The following is an 18,685-nucleotide window of genomic DNA, read 5'->3' on the forward strand; positions in this document are numbered from 1 at the left end:
GCCGGGTTCCGCAGACAGCGCTGGTGGGCGATCGTGAGGCGCCGGAGGACGTTCCCCGCGGCCGGAGCCATGGAGATGCCGCTGCCGCCCGACGGTGAGGCCCAGCCCGGAACGGAGACCGTTTGTCTCTCCCCGGAATCCCCTGTCGGCCTGCCCCGCCTCCCGGAGTCCCCAGGCCTGGGAGGGGGCGGGGCGCGGCCTCGCGGCTTCGCCTGCGGCCTCTCCCGTGGGTCCTCGCATTCTCGGCGAGCGTGTGGCCCTTATCGGGACCCGTACAAGAGCGGTCTCTCCGGGACCCACCCCTAGGGACCCCGGCCCAGTGGACCGGGGCTGGAGCGCCAGGGTCCCCGGGTTTGGGCGGTCTTTGCTGATGCCCCGCGTGGCCTTTTCTCCGTCCTCCAGACCAGGAGCTTCGAAATGTCATCGACAAGTTGGCTCAGTTCGTGGCTCGCAATGGGCCCGAGTTTGAGAAGATGACGATGGAGAAGCAGAAGGACAACCCGAAATTCTCGTTTCTGTTCGGAGGCGAGTTCTACAGTTACTACAAGTGCAAGCTGGCGCTGGAGCAGCAGCAGCGTGAGTCTCGCCAGCTCTCAAGCCGTCCCTTTGAGCGATTCCTTTCTCGGATTCCAGTCCGTGCTCTGCCACAAGCCGCTTTCTGTTGGGTCTCATATTTTCTCTGCGAAGAGGGGCAGCTTGGATGTTCATGATTCCTTCTGCTCTTTCCGGGGCCCTGCACATATCGACTCCTGGGTCCTTGTGTAATGGAGAACGAGGCTATCGATCCTCTGCTGGGGCTCCGGATCAGGAATTTCTCTATTGTTTTTGCAGACATGGTAACTGGGAGCAGCAGCAGTAGACGAACTGCTTTAGTGTTTTCCAGACAGGTAGTGATAGTAGTGGAAACTGACCAGCCTACTTTGGGGCTGGCTGAGTCCAGCAAGATTTTTGTGCATTTTAGATGCGCAGATCAGAAAGAATTGTCTCTCTGGGTTTTATGGATGTTCAGTTGAGTATTAGGAGTTTAAGATGGGATTAGGAAGTACAACTGGGCTTCAGATAATAAAAAACTAGTCACCAAGTCAACGTCCTAAGGGCAATGACCATATCTGCCATGCCAAGTGGCAAACCCCCAGTCTCTAAGTAAGTTGTGTGAATGAATAAGTAGGAGCTTTCCAAGTATATGGACATTAAAAAGTAACAGACTCTGGGTTACAAGACCAAACAGGCATTGTGCCCTTACATAGTGCATCTTATTTGATAAAAAGCTTACAAGGCAGGCAGAATAGGATGCTACAGAGGTACAGGGACTTGAACAAGCAATGTGTTCAGGGGGAGGAACCAGAAAAGACCAAGCATGTTTGTGCTCGCACATGCATGTGTGTGTGGGTGGGGTGGGGTGTGTGTGTATGTATGGGGAGAGGGTTTGATCTGGAGTGTTAAATGCCAAGGGAGGTTGGGGTTTTCTCCCTCATTCCAGTGCCTGTTTACGTTTGAGATGAAAATTAGAGAGATTAGTAGCTTGAAATTGTAAGCATAGTGTTCCGTGTTTCCAGAGCATTTATTCCCTAGTCCCAGCAGACCAAGTTTAAAAGCTGCAAGAGAGTTTGAAACAGCAGTCCAACAGAATGGTGTTTGTGTGGTTAGTGTGGAGGACTGGCTGCAGGGAGAAAGAATGAGGTCCTTGGGAATAACTCTGGCAGTTGGCTCAGGTGCACAATGGTGAGGTCTGAATTAAGTCGGGTTGAGTCAAAGAGTGGGAATGGGGGCAGGTGGAGTTAAGGGGCAGAATCTGTGAACTTAGGCATCTGTTGGATATTGATGAGAGGTGGCATCGTGTGGTAGGGAGGAAGATGCCTCATACAGTTTCTTGACTTAAATGACAGTGCTGAGAACTGCTCTTCTGTCAGAAACGGGAAGCTGTTTAGGACTAGGTGCCATAACAAGTAAGGGAGAGGGTCCCTACCGCAGGGGAATATTAGAAATCAGCAGATGTTTTCTCCAGGTGATGACATCTCAGAGGGGATGTAAAGAATGTGACACAGTTAGCCAGGTGAAAACTGAGGGAGAGAAGCTTTCCAGGCTGAGGAAAGAGACTCTGGAGGGACAGAGACAGGGTCAGTACTCAGTGTGGCTGACGCCTAGCAAAGGAGGGATTCTTGGCTTGGCTACAAGTGAGGATGCAGAGTAAAGAGGGCTGGCGTGCTGAGGAGTTAGGAATTGATCCTGGAAGCTACAGGGGAGCACGTGAAGGCGCTCAGGTCTGCATTCTAGAACAGGGTTAGCCACAGGGCTGCTAGCTCTTCACCCTAGTTTCCCATAATCCCCAACTGGGGATTGAACTCAGGGCTTTATGCATGCCAGGCAAGCACTCTGCTACTAAGCTGAGCCCTAACCCCAGTACTTTTTAAGACCCCCCAGGACTGTCTAAAATGATACTTTGCAAATTCTATGGTGAAGGATCAGTTTTTTATTTTTGTTTGTTTTGATTTTTAATTTCCAGTCTCTTGTGGCCAGGTGCTTTTGTAAAACACGGTAAAAATGTAAGCCGTGAAATGTTGAATGGCTATAAAAGTGCCTTTACCTTCTGTCACTCAGGGCTGGTCCAAGGACCACACTTGAACAGCAGCACTGACTGCCAAGGGGTAGAGGGGGCAGGACCTCATTCAAGGAGATGGGTCCAAGGATGATGCAGGTGACAACAGAGCTTGGTGGCAACATATAGGAGTGGGATCTAAGGGATGCCTTGGTAGCACCGCATGGCTCGGTTCATTAGCGTGAGGTGCATACCCCTTTTCATCTGGGTGGATCAAAGCTACGGAGATGGGGAGGGAGCCCAGGGTGAGAGGAAATGCAGTGAGCTTGAGCAGCCCATGGAAAACCTGCAGGCCAGGCATTGGTCAGTTGTTAGTCAGAAAAGAGCTGATAGGTTTAGGGATTACGTAACTGCAGCCAGTCTGTATTTCTTTCCCTGATGATCTGCATAGAATGGATTCAAATCTGAGAACACAGACACAGCATCCAGCATTTAAGGGACAGCAAGGACAAGAGAGAAGAGATAAATAGCCACAGAGGAGAAAAGGACCTGAGAAGGCCCATTGGGCTGAGTCAGGGTGTCCTCAGTGGCCTTGAGGGTGGGGAATGGGTGGGCTCTAGGCTGAGATTAAGAGGAATGAAGAATCCAAGGTGGGTCACAAAAAGAGGCTGCATATTTGTTGGGAGCGGAACATGGAATAAGGAAGAGAAGACACAGATGGGTTTCAGTGCTACTGAGAAGCAGTCAATAAAAAGGGAGAAATTGAAGGACTGAGGGAGAACATGGGTTTCAGGGAGCCATGTCCCAAGGCCTGAGCACAAGCCAAAGATCATCCCATAGGGTATCCTTTGAGCCCCTGACAATCCTAAGCAGTAACTGGGTGCTTGTTGGTTCTGGGTGACGCCTTCCACCCTCTACCCCTTCTTCAGCTTTGTCCAAGGACAGATTCCCCTTGGGATAGAATTCAGTACAGTTCTATCAATGTGTGGCCACATTCAGACAAGACAGAGCACAGAAGTGGAGAGGGAGGCAAGCCGTCTTGTCCAAAACCTCCTTATGAGCAAGAACCTCCCTGCTAAAGACCTCCCTGCTACCTCATCTATCCAAAATTGGGACACATGCCCACCCTGCCTGTAAAATAGGTATGTCACAGGTTGGGGATGTAGCTGAGTGGTAGAAAATTTGCCTAGCGTGTGTGAGATCCTGGATTTAATCCCCAGCACCACAAAATAACAACAAAAATAATACTTAAGGGAATCATCACAAACATTAGTCGGGTGTGGAGGCCCACACCTGTGACCCCAGTGACTTGGGAGGCTAAGACAGGAGGATTGCAAGATCAAGACCAGCCTTGAAAACTTAGCGAGGCCCTAAGGAATAAAAAGGATGTAGCTCAGTGCTTAAGTGCCCCTGGGTTCAATCTCTAATGGGGCAAGGGTGCAGTATATCACTACTGGCTCAAACTGGATAAATCTCTGAATGCAGAGCATAAGTGAAGGGGGAGATTAAAGAACAGTCGTGGAGGTCAGAGATTGTGGCCAAGGACTTTGAGAGACAAGAGTCACCTTGGAGGGAGGTGGTATTTCTCTGGCAGTGGCCATAGCCTGTGCTCAGCATCAGTTCAGGCCTAGGTGAGGTGGGAAGGTAACAGCTGAGACTTGGCTTGTGCTGCAAGTGGATGAAGACACACACACACACACACACACCCGCTTCAGCAAGGAAAGAGTGAGATCACTATTCCAAGGCTCTCTAAGGAGAGGATAGATGCGAAAGCAGACGGCCTGGATAAGAACACAGGAAGGGATCTGGGCTGGGGGATGTGAACTAGAAGGTGGAAAGGAGGGCTAGGCCCAGAGAGGGGACTGAGCAGACCAAGCCTGGCCTGGCTGCACGGAGGCCCTCTGGTTGATGCTAAGTCTGTAGGTGTGGGTGGTGGACTGCTTTGGCCTAGAGCTGCCCTGAGTGGTGGCCAAGAGGACACCTGGCCACATCCTCATAGAACCCCTCCTCTTCCTTTCCTGCCAGTCATCTGCAAACAGCAGGCCCCAGAACTGGAGCCCACCACAGCTCTGCCACCTCTGCCACAGCCCCCACTGGCCCCTGCGGCGCCTATTCCACCCGCTCAGGGCGCCCCATCCATGGATGAGCTCATCCAGCAGAGCCAGTGGAACCTGCAGCAGCAGGAGCAGCACCTGCTGGCCCTCAGACAGGTATGGGGCCCACTTCTCCCCTTTCCCTTCTTGCCCTACCATTGGACCTGAACTTAGTCTTGAGCCTCGGGTCTTGCACCTGTGCATTAGGATGAACAATGGCTGTCGTGAGGACTCTCCACCATAGTCAGTGCTAAAGGACAAGGCCAGCCCCATTTATTTCTGAGGGCTTGGTGCACTTTAGGCACTGTCACCCCTGACTCTAATACTAGACTGCTTCTCATTCTGGTCACTGGACATGCTTTTTAGACGTGTGCACACCCTTCTCTCTGGGGGACACCTCCAAGTAGAATTTTATGGGTCATATATGCACATTTGATGTCATAGAACAAGTGTTGCCAGATCACCTTCTGGTACTCCCACAGACCCTGCCACAAGGTAGCTATGTCACTCAAAGCTGTCGGTCCCGATCCATCAGTCTGATATTATTATTCAAAACCAATAAGGATGAGCAACCAGAAAATGGGAGGAAAATAATGCAAAACCTCCAAGATGCCAGCCCCAGTTTTATTACTAAACTTAAGGCATAAAGTTGCTCCATTCTGTTGCTGCCAGCAGAATATTCTGGAATGCTCACAGTTGTCAGGGAATGGGCAGTGAGGCCTTGACCGATCCTGCACTGGCATGTCTCCATGGTAGCTCTTCTTAGCAGCCAAATGGGCAGTTACCAGCATCACGTTTTAGTTTGCATTCCCCCTGATGGCTGGTGACTAGAAGCCACAGCTTTGTCTTCTGCATAGTCTGTGCTCATCCATCGCTCGGTTTTCATCTTTTGGTTTAATTGATTCACACAACTTCCTGTTCTTCTAGCTCTCAATCCTGTCACCCTGGAGCACACAGTAGTTCCCACTGTGCTTAACTGACTTTGCCCATTTGGCCTGTCGTGGCGATGAATTGCCACAGAGCCACAGTGGATGGCTGCAGGCATGAAGGATGGGATCACAAGTACTAAGAACAGGCATCAATCCGGAGCCAGGACTCATCTGCCAAAGACCAGAGTGGCCCACGGCCTGGTCCTCCTCACCATTTCCCCAGCTGACCCCTGATGGCTTAGATTAGGAGAGCCAAGGCAGAGGGTCCCTCCTCACAATACCTTGGTTCCTCTTGACCTTCCAGGAGCAGGTGACGGCAGCTGTGGCCCACGCAGTGGAGCAGCAGATGCAGAAGCTCTTAGAAGAGACCCAACTAGACATGAATGAGTTTGATAACCTTCTGCAGCCCATCATTGACACGTGCACCAAGGACGCCATCTCGGTGAGGACAGTCAGGGACTCACTGGGGCCTGGGGGTATACCTGAGCCTGGTGCTCCTGGCAGCCCTGCCTCTTGGCAGGAGTGCCTCGTCTGAGCCCTTCCTTCTCCGACATAACCTGTGGGCAGGAAGGACAGCTCACAGGCCAAACAGGTGGACTGAGACCTTGGGCTTCTGGACCCTACGTCCCATACACTCATGTGCCTGGACCTCCCACGGTGTCTCCTGACCATGAGTGACCCCTCACTCTGATCTCGGGGAGCCTGGCCCCACTTACCAGTTGGCTTGGCTGTTACAGGCTGGGAAGAACTGGATGTTCAGCAATGCCAAGTCCCCACCACACTGCGAGCTGATGGCAGGCCACCTCCGCAACCGCATCACAGCCGATGGGGCACACTTTGAACTGCGCCTGCACCTCATCTACCTGATCAACGACGTGCTGCACCACTGGTGAGCACCTCCACCAGCACCAGGGCCCCAAAGCATCCACTTCCTCTCTCACTCCTCCTTGCCCTTGCCTGGCGGCTGCTCTGCAGCCACTAGTTTAGCTTGACTTGTCCCAGGATTAGGGGATCATTTGTCCAAAGACCTCAGGAGAGCATCTCAGAGCCTCACCTGCCTGTACGCCCTGGACTCTCCCTGGCCCTTGACCATCGTCATTCTGATGTCCTGTCACCTCCACTCCTCCTCTTCTGTGGCAGTTCTGGTGTCTTGGCAGGCAGGCCCTGGGCTCCGCTGCCTCCCTGGCCACCTCCTCCTGGCTCTGCTGTGCTGTCGAGCCCTTGCTGAGGGCTGCCCTTCTCCAGCCCTGACCTGTCTACTGGAGTTTGAGGGGCCACTTTGGCTCACCCCTCCCTGCTCCACCCTAGCTCCTTCACGGCTCTGCCATTCCTGTTCTCCCCGGGGCCCAGAGGTACGCACTCTGCGTAGCCACTTGGCTGAAGGTTAATGAAAGAAACTAGAAGTCTGGGCCACAGGCAGGTGCGGGAGGAGGCACGTTGCTAGTGAGACAAGTTACTGTTTGCCTTTGGGCTTGGCGGTGCTGGCAGGCAGGAGGCCTTGGTTAGAGCAGGGAACACTGGTCCCGCCTCGTTCCCTACAGACCCGCATCTCTCCCATCTTCTGCTACATGCACAGCCTGGCGAGTCCCCTCCCCACCCCATCTCCTGTATGGCAGCCCCTCCCTGCATCACACCCTTATTTCTCTCCTGCTGGGACGTAAGTAGCCTCGGAACCTCCTTGGCCCCCATGCTCGCTCCTCCTTGCCACCCACCGCTAGAGTGCCACCGCAGAGACAGGCTTGTTTCTCACAGTTCTCTGGCGATGCGCTCTTTAGCTCTGCTCCATGTGGAAGCCAAGTGCTCCTCACCCTGTCCTCCCACTGGGGCTGCCCTCTATCCACCGACCTGGCTTCCCGCCTGGCCTGGCCTGGCCTGGCTCCTCTTTGAGCTCCTCTGGTGAACTTGGCCTTGGGAGGGTGCCAGCTGCTCACCTTCTGCCATCATCCTTCTGAGGGGGCAGCACATGTCCCATCCTGCCTGGGTGCTCACTGGCCCTAAGGGGCCAGGCACTCATTCTGGCCCAGCCCAAGCTGAAATTTCCTTGCCTGGACAAGGCCCTCGCCCCACATGGCCATTTTGCCCTTTCTGCACTCAGGGCTCTCTCAGGCTCACGTCTCCTCACCCTCACTGCCTCCCGGAAGAGAAGGGTTAACTTACTGACGAGGGGACTAGGGTGAAAGACCTTGCTCCGATCAGCCCTAGGCTGCGTCCCTGATATGTCCCCTAAGACCACCTGATGGGGCTTGTGGGGAGCCTAGCCATCACCCTGGCTGGGTTGGGGTCCATTTCCCAAGAAGGCAGAGGGTGCTGTGGCTGGAGCCTTGATGGTAACGGGCGCGTGGCCGGGTCCCGCCCCAGGGCCCTGACGCGCGGAAGGTCTCTCCCTCACAGCCAGCGCAAGCAGGCCCGGGAGCTGCTGGCCGCCCTGCAGAAGGTTGTAGTGCCCATTTACTGCACCAGCTTCCTGGCTGTGGAGGAAGACAAACAGCAGAAGATTGCCCGGGTACGTGGGGCTGGCAGGCAGGCAGGCGGGAGGAACTGCCCTGGGCGGGCAGACACTCCTCTCCCCTGACACAGCCTCTCTCCTCTTCCTCTGCCTTTAGCTCCTGCAGCTCTGGGAAAAAAATGGCTACTTTGATGACTCGATCATTCAGCAGTTACAGAGCCCAGCCCTGGGACTTGGCCAGTACCAGGTAAGTGCCACCTATCTGCCCCGCCCCATGCCACACGTCTGGAGCAGAATCAGAGCAGGTGCCTCAAGGGAGGTTGGAGGTCTAAGGATGGCACCTGCCCCCAATATGTTCCCAGAAGTCAGGGGGCCCAAGTCCCTCACCTGTGCTGAAATCTGCTGGTGAGTAGGTGGTGACCACAGCCCCAGGTGACATTTCAACCCCAGCTCCCAGTTGTGCCTGGTGGATGGTGGTGAGCAGTGGGCACAGGTTCCACACAGCAGCCTCTCCCTCAGTGGCTTGTGTACCATCCCACCTGACCTTCTGGTGTACTGTGACCAGTTTGCCTAAGGAGTCACCACTATGGACGTCCTTGGCCTGTGTGTTGGTCTTGGGGCACTGACGCATCCTGGGGGCGTGAAGCAGCACAGGTACAGGCGGCGACTGCACCTGTCCTCGGGTCTTTTAGCTTCCCCTTAGAGGAGGGCACAGAGGGGAGGACCAGGTCCCTTGGTCTTTGTACTAGTCCCAGGCTTGCTGCCCCATCTAAAGCTGCTAGAATGTCCAGCTCGGGCCTCCACCTTTCGTCAAAAGGCCGTCATTCCTGCAGAGTCCAGTGTGAATGTCACACTGTTGACTGTTGCCCTCTGAGGTCCTAAGCATCCCCCTCCCCACTGGGGGAAGGTCATGCTCAGAAGGGCAACAAGGAAGGCACATTTCAATGTTTTTCTAAATTTGAACTGCTTTTTTTTTTTTTTTTATGTTTAAATAAAAATGAAATCCTGTCGTGCCACAGCAGGTCTACAGCTCTTTTCCTCCTGGGGTATGGGTGGCATTGCACTTTTACTGAGCTGTCTCTATGCTTATATTTCTTGAGTTCTTCCCAAACCCTTAGAGGTACTCTGTTACGTCCCATTTTACAAACAGGGTTCAAAGCCTGGTAGCAGATAAAGAGACGGAGCCTTTAGAATGTTCATTGGCAGCATGTGTTAGTGTCCACGTAGCCATCCTGGGCATGGCTGTGGATGCTTCTTCCTGTTATCAGGAAGCTATTGGTGTATATCCTGGTCTCCAAGTCTTTGGCTGGACCACAACCTGTGGTTGTCGCTGCCATGTTTTTATTGTTCCATGGGACAGCCACCTGCCTGCCTGCTCCAGGTATCCTGGGCTTTGCCGCTCTCCAGGTATTTGTCCCTCGGGGACTCTAGAAAGTGTGATAGCAGGTAGCACCTCCAAGGCTCTCATCCTTGGTGCGGGGCTCTCTCTCCCAGGCCACCCTCATCAACGAGTACTCCTCAGTGGTGCAGCCCGTGCAGCTGGCCTTCCAGCAGCAGATCCAGACCCTCAAGACGCAGCATGAGGAGTTTGTCAACAGCCTGGCTCAGCAGCAGCAGCAGCAGCAGCAGCAGGTTCAAATGCCACAAATGGAAGCCGAAGTGAAGGCCACACCACCGCCGCCAGCTCCTCCCCCGGCTCCAGCGCCTGCCCCAGCCATCCCGCCAACCACCCAGCCTGGTAAGAGGCTCCCTCAACCCCCACCTCATGAGACAGCCCAAGAGCTGGGTCCTCCTGAATGTGGCCAGAAAGCACCCTTCCCTTCCAGACACAGCTCCGCCTCTGCTGTCCTGAGCCCACTCCTAGGGCCAGCTTTGAATTTGTTTACAAGCTCAGAGCAGGTAGTACAGTTAAAAGTTCAACAGTCCTTTCCCTGTACATTGTCCCAGAGAACAGAAACTTTTTTACATATAATTAGACTGAATAGGGACGCTGCAAGGATTAAAAACATAATCTAGGCTGGGGGTGTGACTTGGCGATAGTGCTCATGCTTGGCATGCACAGGCACTGGGTTCCATCCCCAGGAAGACAAGCTAAACGTATCGTGATGTGTTAATATAATGTAATAAATATATTATACATAACTTTTTAAAATTTTTATTAGTTGTTGATTAACATTTATTTATTTATATGTAGTGCTGAGAATCAAACCCAGTGCCTCACACATGCTAGGCAAGTGCTCTACCACTGAGCCACAATCCCAGGCCCTATAACACTTATTTTTATGTATGTTTGTGTTTAGATATAAATAACATATACATTAAATATACAGAAGTTTTATATACGTATCACATGTGTAATTTAGAAGAACTTTTGAACAAAGATGTAGAAACATGAATAAAATCTGAAGTGAAATCCAACAGAGTACAGGTTAGGATTAGGGCATCCCTAATCCAAAAATCTGAAATCCAGAATGCTCCAAAATCTGAAGCTTTTTAAGTGCTGACACAACATTCAAAATGTTTTGGATTTTGGCTTTTAGCATTGAGAATACTTGGCAGGTAAAGTCTTTGCAAATATTCCAAGATATAGTGAACTCTGAAGTCTTAAGTCACTTTTGGTCCCAGGCATTTGGATGAGGGATACATAACCTGTATTTAAAATACACCGAGCCTTGTGGCTGGGATTGCAGGTCAGTGGTAGAGTGCTTGCCTAGCATGGGTGAGGCACTGGGTTCAATCCTTAGCACCACGTTAAAAATAAATAAAATAAAGGTATTGTGGGGAAAAAAATTTTTTAAACAAAATAAAGGTATTGTGTCCATCTACAACTAAAAATAATTTTTAAATAAGTAAAATGAGACCCCCATTGAATGAATGAATAAGTCGTATCAAGTAAGGTCTGTCCCTGGAATATGAATGTGCTTACACTGGAAAATCTGATAAAATAATGGATTAGGACTGTCAAGTTACATATAGTGGTACACACTTGTAGTCTCAGCTATTCAGGAGGCTGAGGCATGAGGATTGCTTATTAATCCAGCAAGGATTGCTGGCCTTGCATGAGTTCAAGGCCAGCCTGACAACATAGTGAGGCCCCATCTCAATAGTGGAGTTAGGGCTGGGAGTATAGGCCAGTGACAGAGTGTTTGCTTAGCAGCTGTGAGGAGGCCCTGTGTTCTATCCCCAGCACCACCAAAAACGAAAACAAAAAACACTGATCTTTTAACTAGACATAGAAATCTAATTTGAAAATCAATGATAAAAATTCTACAAGTTAAAATCAAGACAGCTGAGACAGTAAGATACGTATGCTATAGAGAAGATGGGCACATCTCACGTGGGAGGTCAGAATCTCCCTCTCCCATCCCCTTCCTGGAAGAGGGAGGTGGTCATGGTCTCCAGTGGAATCATGAAGCAAGAATTGTCAGCCCCAACCCTGGTTGGGCATCACGATCCAGTCAGGCAGCCTCCCTCTCACCAGGGCTTTCTCTGACCACTTCTTGCCTGGCTTTAGATGATAACAAACCTCCCATCCAAATGCCGGGCTCTTCAGAGTATGATGGCACAGGAGGAGTCCAGGATCCTGCAGCTGCCGGCCCCCGGGGCCCCGGACCTCATGACCAGATTCCGCCTAACAAGCCCCCTTGGTTTGATCAGCCCCACCCTGTTGCTCCTTGGGGCCAACAGCAGGTATTCCATAAAACTTTGGGGGGCAGGGTGGACACTTGGGGCCTGATGAGATGGCAGGCAGATGGACAGACTGCTGGTTGGTGGACTTCTGGTTGGTGGGCAGTCTGTGGCTCTGAGGAAGCTGGAGTGAGATTCTGGCTCAGCCCTGGCTAGGCCCCTTTTCTATCCCAGGCGTCATTCGGGCCTCTCCATAATGTAGATCCTCTCCTGAGAGTGCTGGGAAGGAGCTACTCTAGCTGGTTTGACTCACGGAGCGTCAGATTTTGCATCCTGAAAGGAATAGGTAGTTTCCTGAAGAAAGGGACAGTCAGAGCCTCAGACTTCAGGAGGTTGTAGGTTGTTTCCTGGGGCTAACAGATTCCTTAGGGTTGGGAACCTTCAGGGCAGGACAAGGTAGCCTGGCATAGCATGACTAGGAAACGCCCTGTGACCCGCTGGATCCAGCTGGACAGAGCATTTGAATGCAGCCCAGGCCTTCTCTGGATATCTGCTTTTTCCTCTCAGTGTGGCATGGCCTTCCCAGGTGAATGTGTGTCCACGGGGAGGACCTAAGGACGGCAAGGAAATAGCTCATGGCCTGAGCCCCCACCCTCAGCTTCAGGACCAAAGATTTAACTTCACAGAAAATAGGACATCTTCATAGACTGCTCCCTCCTCTGAGTGCTGGGGGAGCTTTGGGGGTGCCCCCTGAGTAGGGAGCAGCTCTCCGTCCATTCTGTAGGTGGGAAATAGGCCCTTTGATTACAAACTAGATCAGGCTCACTGAGGCTCCGCCTTGACCCAGCAGTACACAAGTTCGTCCAAGGTTGGTGCCGTGCCTGGTGACATACACCTGTTACATATGGTAGTACAGAATCTGAGGCAGGAGGATTGCAAGTTTAGCCTCAGCAACTTAGTGAGGCCTAAACGATTTAGCGAGATCCTGTCTCAAAAGTAAAAAATAAAAAGGTCTGGGCATTTGTCTCAGTGGACAGTGCCCTGGTTCCATCCCTAGAAGACTGAAACAGAAATCAATGTAGGCTTGCCGTACCCACATGGAGTCTCACGCGTTTAGAAATAGTCCCTGCTATTTCTGTTGTTCTTGTTGATGTTTTGGCTATTTATTTTTAAAATATCTGGTTTTCTGCCTTCTCTTGAAAGATTAGGGGTTTGGCAGCCTGGCCAGCCTCATCTGTGTACATTTGCACCCCAGCCCCTGTCAGAGTTTGTGATCCTGGCTTTAGGGCGCTGTCAGAGCACCACCAGGCGGTGCAGAGTCTAGAGCTGCTGCCTTCAAGCTGGAGAAGGCTGTTGTGTCAGCACAGGGCCCAGAGGCAGATCCTGGGGTAGGTCTGAGGGCAGGGGATTTATTGGCAGCAACCCCAGGTGATGGCCTTGGAGAGAAAGAGAAAGTGAAACAGGGAGGGGGTGTCATGAGGAACGTCCATCGTGGACACCTGGGGCCTGGCCATGCTGATACAGTCACTGTACCACCCCCTGAAGGGTGGGGGAGCTGGTGTTTGTCAAAGCAGTGGCAGGGACAGGATGGTGGTCTTGCCTGTATGCACAGTGGGCCTTGGTGGCCAGGAGCAGCCATGGGAATGAGATTGCAGGTGTGGTGGTTGGGAGTCTGAGGGCCTGGGAGTGACGGTGTCTGCCCAGATGCAGCGGATCTGCCACCAGGCTTGGGCCGCAGCCTCCAGGCCTGAGGCGCCGCTGGATGAGGCCAGTGCTGCCAGTGTCTCCTGAGCGCTCTGGGGCCTGACCTTCCGGGAGGCTCACATCCGTGCTTTGCTTTACAGCCTCCTGAGCAACCCCCCTATCCACACCACCAGGGTGGGCCACCCCACTGCCCGCCCTGGAACAACAGCCACGAGGGCATGTGGGGTGAGCAGCGTGGGGACCCTGGTTGGAACGGCCAGCGTGACGCACCTTGGAACAGTCAGCCCGACCCCAACTGGAACAGCCAATTTGAGGGTCCCTGGAACAGTCAGCATGAGCAGCCGCCCTGGGGTGGGGGCCAGCGCGAGCCACCCTTCCGCATGCAGCGGCCACCCCACTTCCGTGGGCCTTTCCCGCCCCACCAGCAGCACCCACAGTTCAACCAGCCACCACACCCCCACAACTTTAACCGCTTCCCACCCCGCTTCATGCAAGATGACTTCCCCCCACGCCATCCCTTCGAGCGGCCACCCTATCCTCACCGCTTCGACTACCCCCAGGGGGATTTCCCAGCCGGTAAGTGTGAGGGTGCCCGTGGGAATGCCTGGGAAACGCACCCCTGGCCTGCCCCTAAGTGACAGTAACAGGCAGAGGGCCATAAGCTGACATGGAGCTCAGCCTGGGCCCTAGGGAGGTGGGAGAGGCAAAGACAGTCTTAGAAGTGTACCTACCTCCCTGGTGGCTGCAGATGTCTGATTTGCTCCTTGTCCTCGCCACCTTGAGTCCCTCCACGTGCCGGGCTGGCTGTTAGAGGTCTGAAGCCTGGGCCTGCTCCACGTGTGCCTGGACTCACTGCAGTTTGCACAGGAGGACGTGAGGTTCCAAAAGGGAAGTAGCTCCTGGCTTTAGGGCAGAGAGTCATCTTTTACTCAGTCTTTAGTTTCATTCATTTACTTGCTAAAAAAGTTTTTATTTCTACTAACGTCCATGTTTATTTGTTAAACCGTTTGTGATGTTTGTTTATCTGTGGGGCACTCCCCGTGTTCATGGCTCATGTTAGTTTCCCATGACAGCTCTAATAGGGACCCCGGGCTGAGCAGCTCCTGTGACAGATGTTGATTGTTCCTCAGTTTGGGATACCAGCAGTCTGAGGTCAGGGTGGTAGCAGGGCTGGTTTCTTCTGAGACCACTCCCAGGCCTATAAATGGCATCTTCCCTCAGTGTGAGCTTGTGTCCTGAAAACCTCCTCTTACAAGGACAGTAGTCATGTTGGGTTAGGGTCCACCCTGAAGACCTCCTGTTAGTAACTGCCTCTGTAATGGCCCAGCCTCCGCCTGGGGGGGAGACGGCCCTGGCTTCCATAACCAGCTGGGGCCGCTCCCTGCCTCTCAATACAGCCACTTTCTGGGTTAGGTCTGGGTTAGGACTCCCATATTCACACTGTTGGTGGGCCAGGCACAATTCAGCCCCAGGCGTTGCTGTCTTAAGATTTCGATGGTCTTGATATTTCCTTCCCTCAGCTGGGCCTCCTTGCCCCTTAGCTGGGAGGTCCTGACTTACTGGTACCTCTCAGCTACCAATAAGTCCTGACACAAAATTTCTTTTTTGCAGAAATGGGACCCCCTCACCACCACCCTGGCCACCGCATGCCTCATCCTGGAATCAATGAGCACCCACCCTGGGCTGGGCCTCAGCACCCTGACTTTGGCCCTCCCCCCCATGGCTTTAATGGGCAGCCCCCCCACATGCGAAGACAGGGCCCTCCCCATATCAACCATGACGACCCCAGCCTGGTCCCCAATGTGCCCTACTTTGATCTCCCTGCTGGGTTGATGGCCCCCCTCGTGAAGGTAAGACTTCGGGAGCCCTGGGCTGCCTTAGGTGGCAGCACCTGCAGTGTGGGCCCCTCTGCTTATCCGCCTGAAAATGGAGCACCAGGAACATGTTTTCCAGAAGGCTGCTAGGCACCCTTCCCAGGCCCGTCCTTCCCCTTTCCCACTCCTGCCTTGAAGAGGCTGTGCCTGTGCTCCTGAGCAAGGCCACATCCACTCACTTCCTTCCCTTCCCTCTGCAAGGGGGCTTTGCAGCCACAGAGAACCATCCGGGCTATGTGTGAGGTGTGGGTCCTCCATTCTTTCCTCTTAGTCCCTGTCCTCAGAAGCCACCTGTCCAGGGGCTGATGCCAGAGGGATTTCTCAAGAGACACCTCTGCCAGCTGTCCTGGCGGGAGGGGTGGCTGGAGCGCAGGCTGAGGCACTGTGAGAGAGAAAGAGCCGGGCTGGGGCTCGGGCACAGCAGACATGGCTGCGAAGCGCTCAGCTGGGGACGCTGCCAGGCTCTCTCCAGAGAATTCCCGGAAGCTGGGGTTGGGGCATAAAGCGGGTGACACACGGAGCAGGGCTTGGACAGGGTGGAGAGGAGCTAGCTGCAAGCCCGTTGGGGGCAGAGGGTAGCAGTCCACAGGTGGGGCACTTGGGGTCCAGATGTCTGGACAAACTGAGTGGTTTTACATCATCTGAGGTGGCGGCCACATCACCCGAGTGACTTTTCTGAGGCAAGATCCCTGTGGCTGAGCCCTCTGAGGGCCGGGTTTCCCGGGACTGGCTGAGGCCCTCTGTGCTGCTGTCACTCCCCTGCCGTGCCCTGGGTGGCCTGGCGAGGGATTTGTGGACATGAGCCACAGCAGTGTCCTCCCTACAGCTGGAAGACCACGAGTACAAGCCTCTGGACCCTAAAGACATCCGCCTTCCGCCCCCCATGCCACCCAGCGAGAGGCTGCTGGCCGCCGTGGAGGCCTTTTACAGCCCTCCCTCCCACGACAGGCCCAGGAACAGGTACAGGCCCCGGAGAAGGGGCAGCGGGACAGGTGCTTGGGGGGGACCCTGAGAGAGAGAGACGGGGAGCCTCTGTCCCCACCTCCTGGCCTGTCTTCCCCCTGAATTTATTGCATTTGAGGAACAGACTGAGAGCCAGGTCTTCTGTTCAGGTAAGAAGATACGGCAGTCTTCTTTTTTTTTGGTGTTGGGGATGAAGCCCAGGGCCTTGCACATGCCCTGCCACAGAATCTACTCTGGTTCTAAATGGCCATCTCTAAGGAGAAGAGCACCATCCTGAGTGAGATTGTCACAGGTGGGGCACAGACATGATGGCCCTCCACAAAGGGCTTCTTGAATCCACTCATTAGAATGGAAGTTCTCTCAGGTGTGACCTGGCTTGCCCCTGCAGGCAGACTGTCCCTGTGCAGTCACCACTCCATGCCCTGGTGGCCTCAGGCCCAGTCTTAGGGAGCTGGATAGCCTCGTCTCTGGCAACAGCACCCACAGGCTCCTGTGCCTCCTGCAGGGAGGCTGCAGGGTGGAGGGGCGTGGGGCTGGGTCCAGCCAGGCTCAGGCCAAGCTTCCTGGTGGGGAAAGGGCAGCCCTGTTGGAATATCTGAGGTGCTTTTTACAGCACGCTCATGGGGGCGTCTTGGGAATGAGGTGGGTAGGGCTGCGCCTTCCAGGGCTCCCTGGGGCAGGGGTCATCCAGATGACGTTTTCATAAGTCGACTGTGGGAGGGGCGTCTGCAGTCACACGGGAAATGCCATGTCTTACAGCGAAGGCTGGGAGCAGAATGGCCTCTATGAGTTCTTCCGAGCAAAAATGCGGGCGCGGCGGCGGAAAGGCCAGGAGAAGAGGAACAGGTGAGAGCCCAGATGGCCGTGGCTCTGCCTGTCCTGCCGCCTGTTTGACATGTGTTCGTGCGTCCCTGTCAGCCTGCCTCCCTGGCCACAGGTGGTCACCAGTGAGCAGAGTGGACCCGGGTCCTCTGTGATCAGCAGTGGGATTGGGGAACAGCACTCGCTGGGTTCGAGGCTACGGACTCTTGAGTCTCACAGGAACTGGGGTCCCAGGCAGGCCAGGGCTCCTGGGGCTCCACTCATCAGTCCTGTCCCCACAGTGGCCCCTCCAGGTCTCGGAGCAGATCCAAAAGCCGAGGGCGCTCTTCTTCACGCTCCAACTCAAGGTCCTCCAAGTCGTCAGGCTCCTACTCAAGGTCCAGGTCGCGCTCCTGCTCGCGCTCCTACTCCCGCTCCAGATCCAGGTAGGTCTCGGCAGCTGCAGCACACGAGCCCCTCCATGCGGGCACGCTCGAGTGCCCACACCAGAGTCCCTGTAGCCTCTGACCCAGGGTGCTGTCCTCCGCAGGAGCCGCAGCAGGTCTCGCTCCTCAAGAAGCCGCTCACGGTCCAGGTCCCGCTCCAGGTCCAAGTCATATTCCCCGGGAAGGAGGCGCCGGTCAAGATCCAGGAGCCCCACCCCGCCGTAAGATCTCTGTCCTCACTGGGCCCTGCGGGGACCACTGGGAGCCTCTGGTATTTTGCTGTCGTGGTGTAAGCATTTGTCATTAGAAGACAGACAGGTGTCACGGGTGCTGACCCAGAGGCAGCAGCACCTCTGCTCTGCCCACCCCACAGCCACACACTTGATGAGGCTTGCACAGTAGGTGGACTCTATTTCTGACCACTTTGGAGGCTCCATGTGACCTTGTGCCTTTGATGCTAAGTAGGGACAGGGTCATCATCTGAGGGAACCCCTTTATCAGGCAGATGAAGAGGATGAAGAACAGTAGAGACACGGAATATGTATGTGTCTACCTTATGATGGCAAGCAGTTACCTGAGCGACAAACTGTATATTCTAATATTTGTCATTCCAATAAATTTGTCTACCTTTTTTGAAAAATGTAACCTGTCTTAATTTTAGTTCTTCGGCTGGTCTGGGTTCTAACTCAGCGCCTCCTATACCTGACTCGAGGCTCGGAGAAGAGAACAAAGGCCATCAGATGCTGGTGAAGATGGGTAAGTGTCCTTGGACCCCAACCCTTGGCCACTTGGGGATCTAGGAGGTGACGGGGTTTTCTTGTCCTCTTTGTATGGGGAGAGAGGAGTCACAGGAATTGGCTTACTGCTAGAACTTCTGACGTGGCCAGCCAGCGGGGCTGGTGCTGGGTCTTCTTTATTAGCCCCTTGTTCCGTGTAAATACTGCCTGCTCTTGTGTCACTCACCTCCCGGAAGGCAACCTCCCTTTTGACAACCCCACCACCACCACCTATAGGCCTCCTGCAGCCTCCTGCGAGGGCTCTGAACATGGGTCTCCCTCTCTCAGGCTGGAGTGGCTCTGGTGGCCTTGGTGTGAAAGAGCAGGGGATCCAGGACCCCATCAAGGGCGGGGACGTCAGGGATAAGTGGGACCAGTACAAGGGCGTGGGCGTGGCCCTGGACGACCCCTACGAGAACTACCGTCGGAATAAGAGCTACTCCTTCATCGCCCGCATGAAGGCCAGGGACGAGTGTAAGTAGGAGCCCAG

The 18,685-nt window shown here is 54.1% G+C and overlaps 2 protein-coding genes across 3 annotated transcripts in view; one reads left to right on the forward strand and one right to left on the reverse strand.

The window, feature by feature from the left end:
- Cherp (calcium homeostasis endoplasmic reticulum protein) overlaps nucleotides 1-18,685 on the forward strand; it is a 19,892-nt gene continuing 1,207 nt past the window's right edge. The window contains exons 1-17 of one of the 2 annotated variants that reach the window (XM_076846613.2): nucleotides 1-94; nucleotides 403-576; nucleotides 4,562-4,746; nucleotides 5,863-6,000; nucleotides 6,296-6,447; nucleotides 7,917-8,061; nucleotides 8,162-8,251; nucleotides 9,499-9,742; nucleotides 11,519-11,694; nucleotides 13,476-13,911; nucleotides 14,947-15,185; nucleotides 16,036-16,169; nucleotides 16,932-17,018; nucleotides 17,276-17,419; nucleotides 17,524-17,640; nucleotides 18,081-18,175; nucleotides 18,484-18,669. In XM_076846613.2, coding sequence (XP_076702728.1) covers nucleotides 70-94; nucleotides 403-576; nucleotides 4,562-4,746; nucleotides 5,863-6,000; nucleotides 6,296-6,447; nucleotides 7,917-8,061; nucleotides 8,162-8,251; nucleotides 9,499-9,742; nucleotides 11,519-11,694; nucleotides 13,476-13,911; nucleotides 14,947-15,185; nucleotides 16,036-16,169; nucleotides 16,932-17,018; nucleotides 17,276-17,419; nucleotides 17,524-17,640; nucleotides 18,081-18,175; nucleotides 18,484-18,669 — 2,767 coding nt within the window. In that variant the 5' untranslated portion in view covers nucleotides 1-69. The remainder of the gene's footprint in view (nucleotides 95-402; nucleotides 577-4,561; nucleotides 4,747-5,862; nucleotides 6,001-6,295; nucleotides 6,448-7,916; nucleotides 8,062-8,161; nucleotides 8,252-9,498; nucleotides 9,743-11,518; nucleotides 11,695-13,475; nucleotides 13,912-14,946; nucleotides 15,186-16,035; nucleotides 16,170-16,931; nucleotides 17,019-17,275; nucleotides 17,420-17,523; nucleotides 17,641-18,080; nucleotides 18,176-18,483; nucleotides 18,670-18,685) is intronic. The other variant, XM_076846622.2, reaches the window with a different exon arrangement.
- The window catches only part of C1H19orf44 (chromosome 1 C19orf44 homolog), a 23,772-nt gene continuing 19,135 nt past the window's right edge, over nucleotides 14,049-18,685 (reverse strand). The window contains exon 9 of the mRNA XM_077109365.1: nucleotides 14,049-14,238. The gene's annotated coding sequence lies outside the window, so the exon portion shown is untranslated. The remainder of the gene's footprint in view (nucleotides 14,239-18,685) is intronic.

This window comes from Callospermophilus lateralis, chromosome 1 (genome assembly GCF_048772815.1).
Source record: "Callospermophilus lateralis isolate mCalLat2 chromosome 1, mCalLat2.hap1, whole genome shotgun sequence".
In the NCBI taxonomy this organism is placed as follows: Eukaryota; Metazoa; Chordata; class Mammalia; order Rodentia; family Sciuridae; genus Callospermophilus; species Callospermophilus lateralis.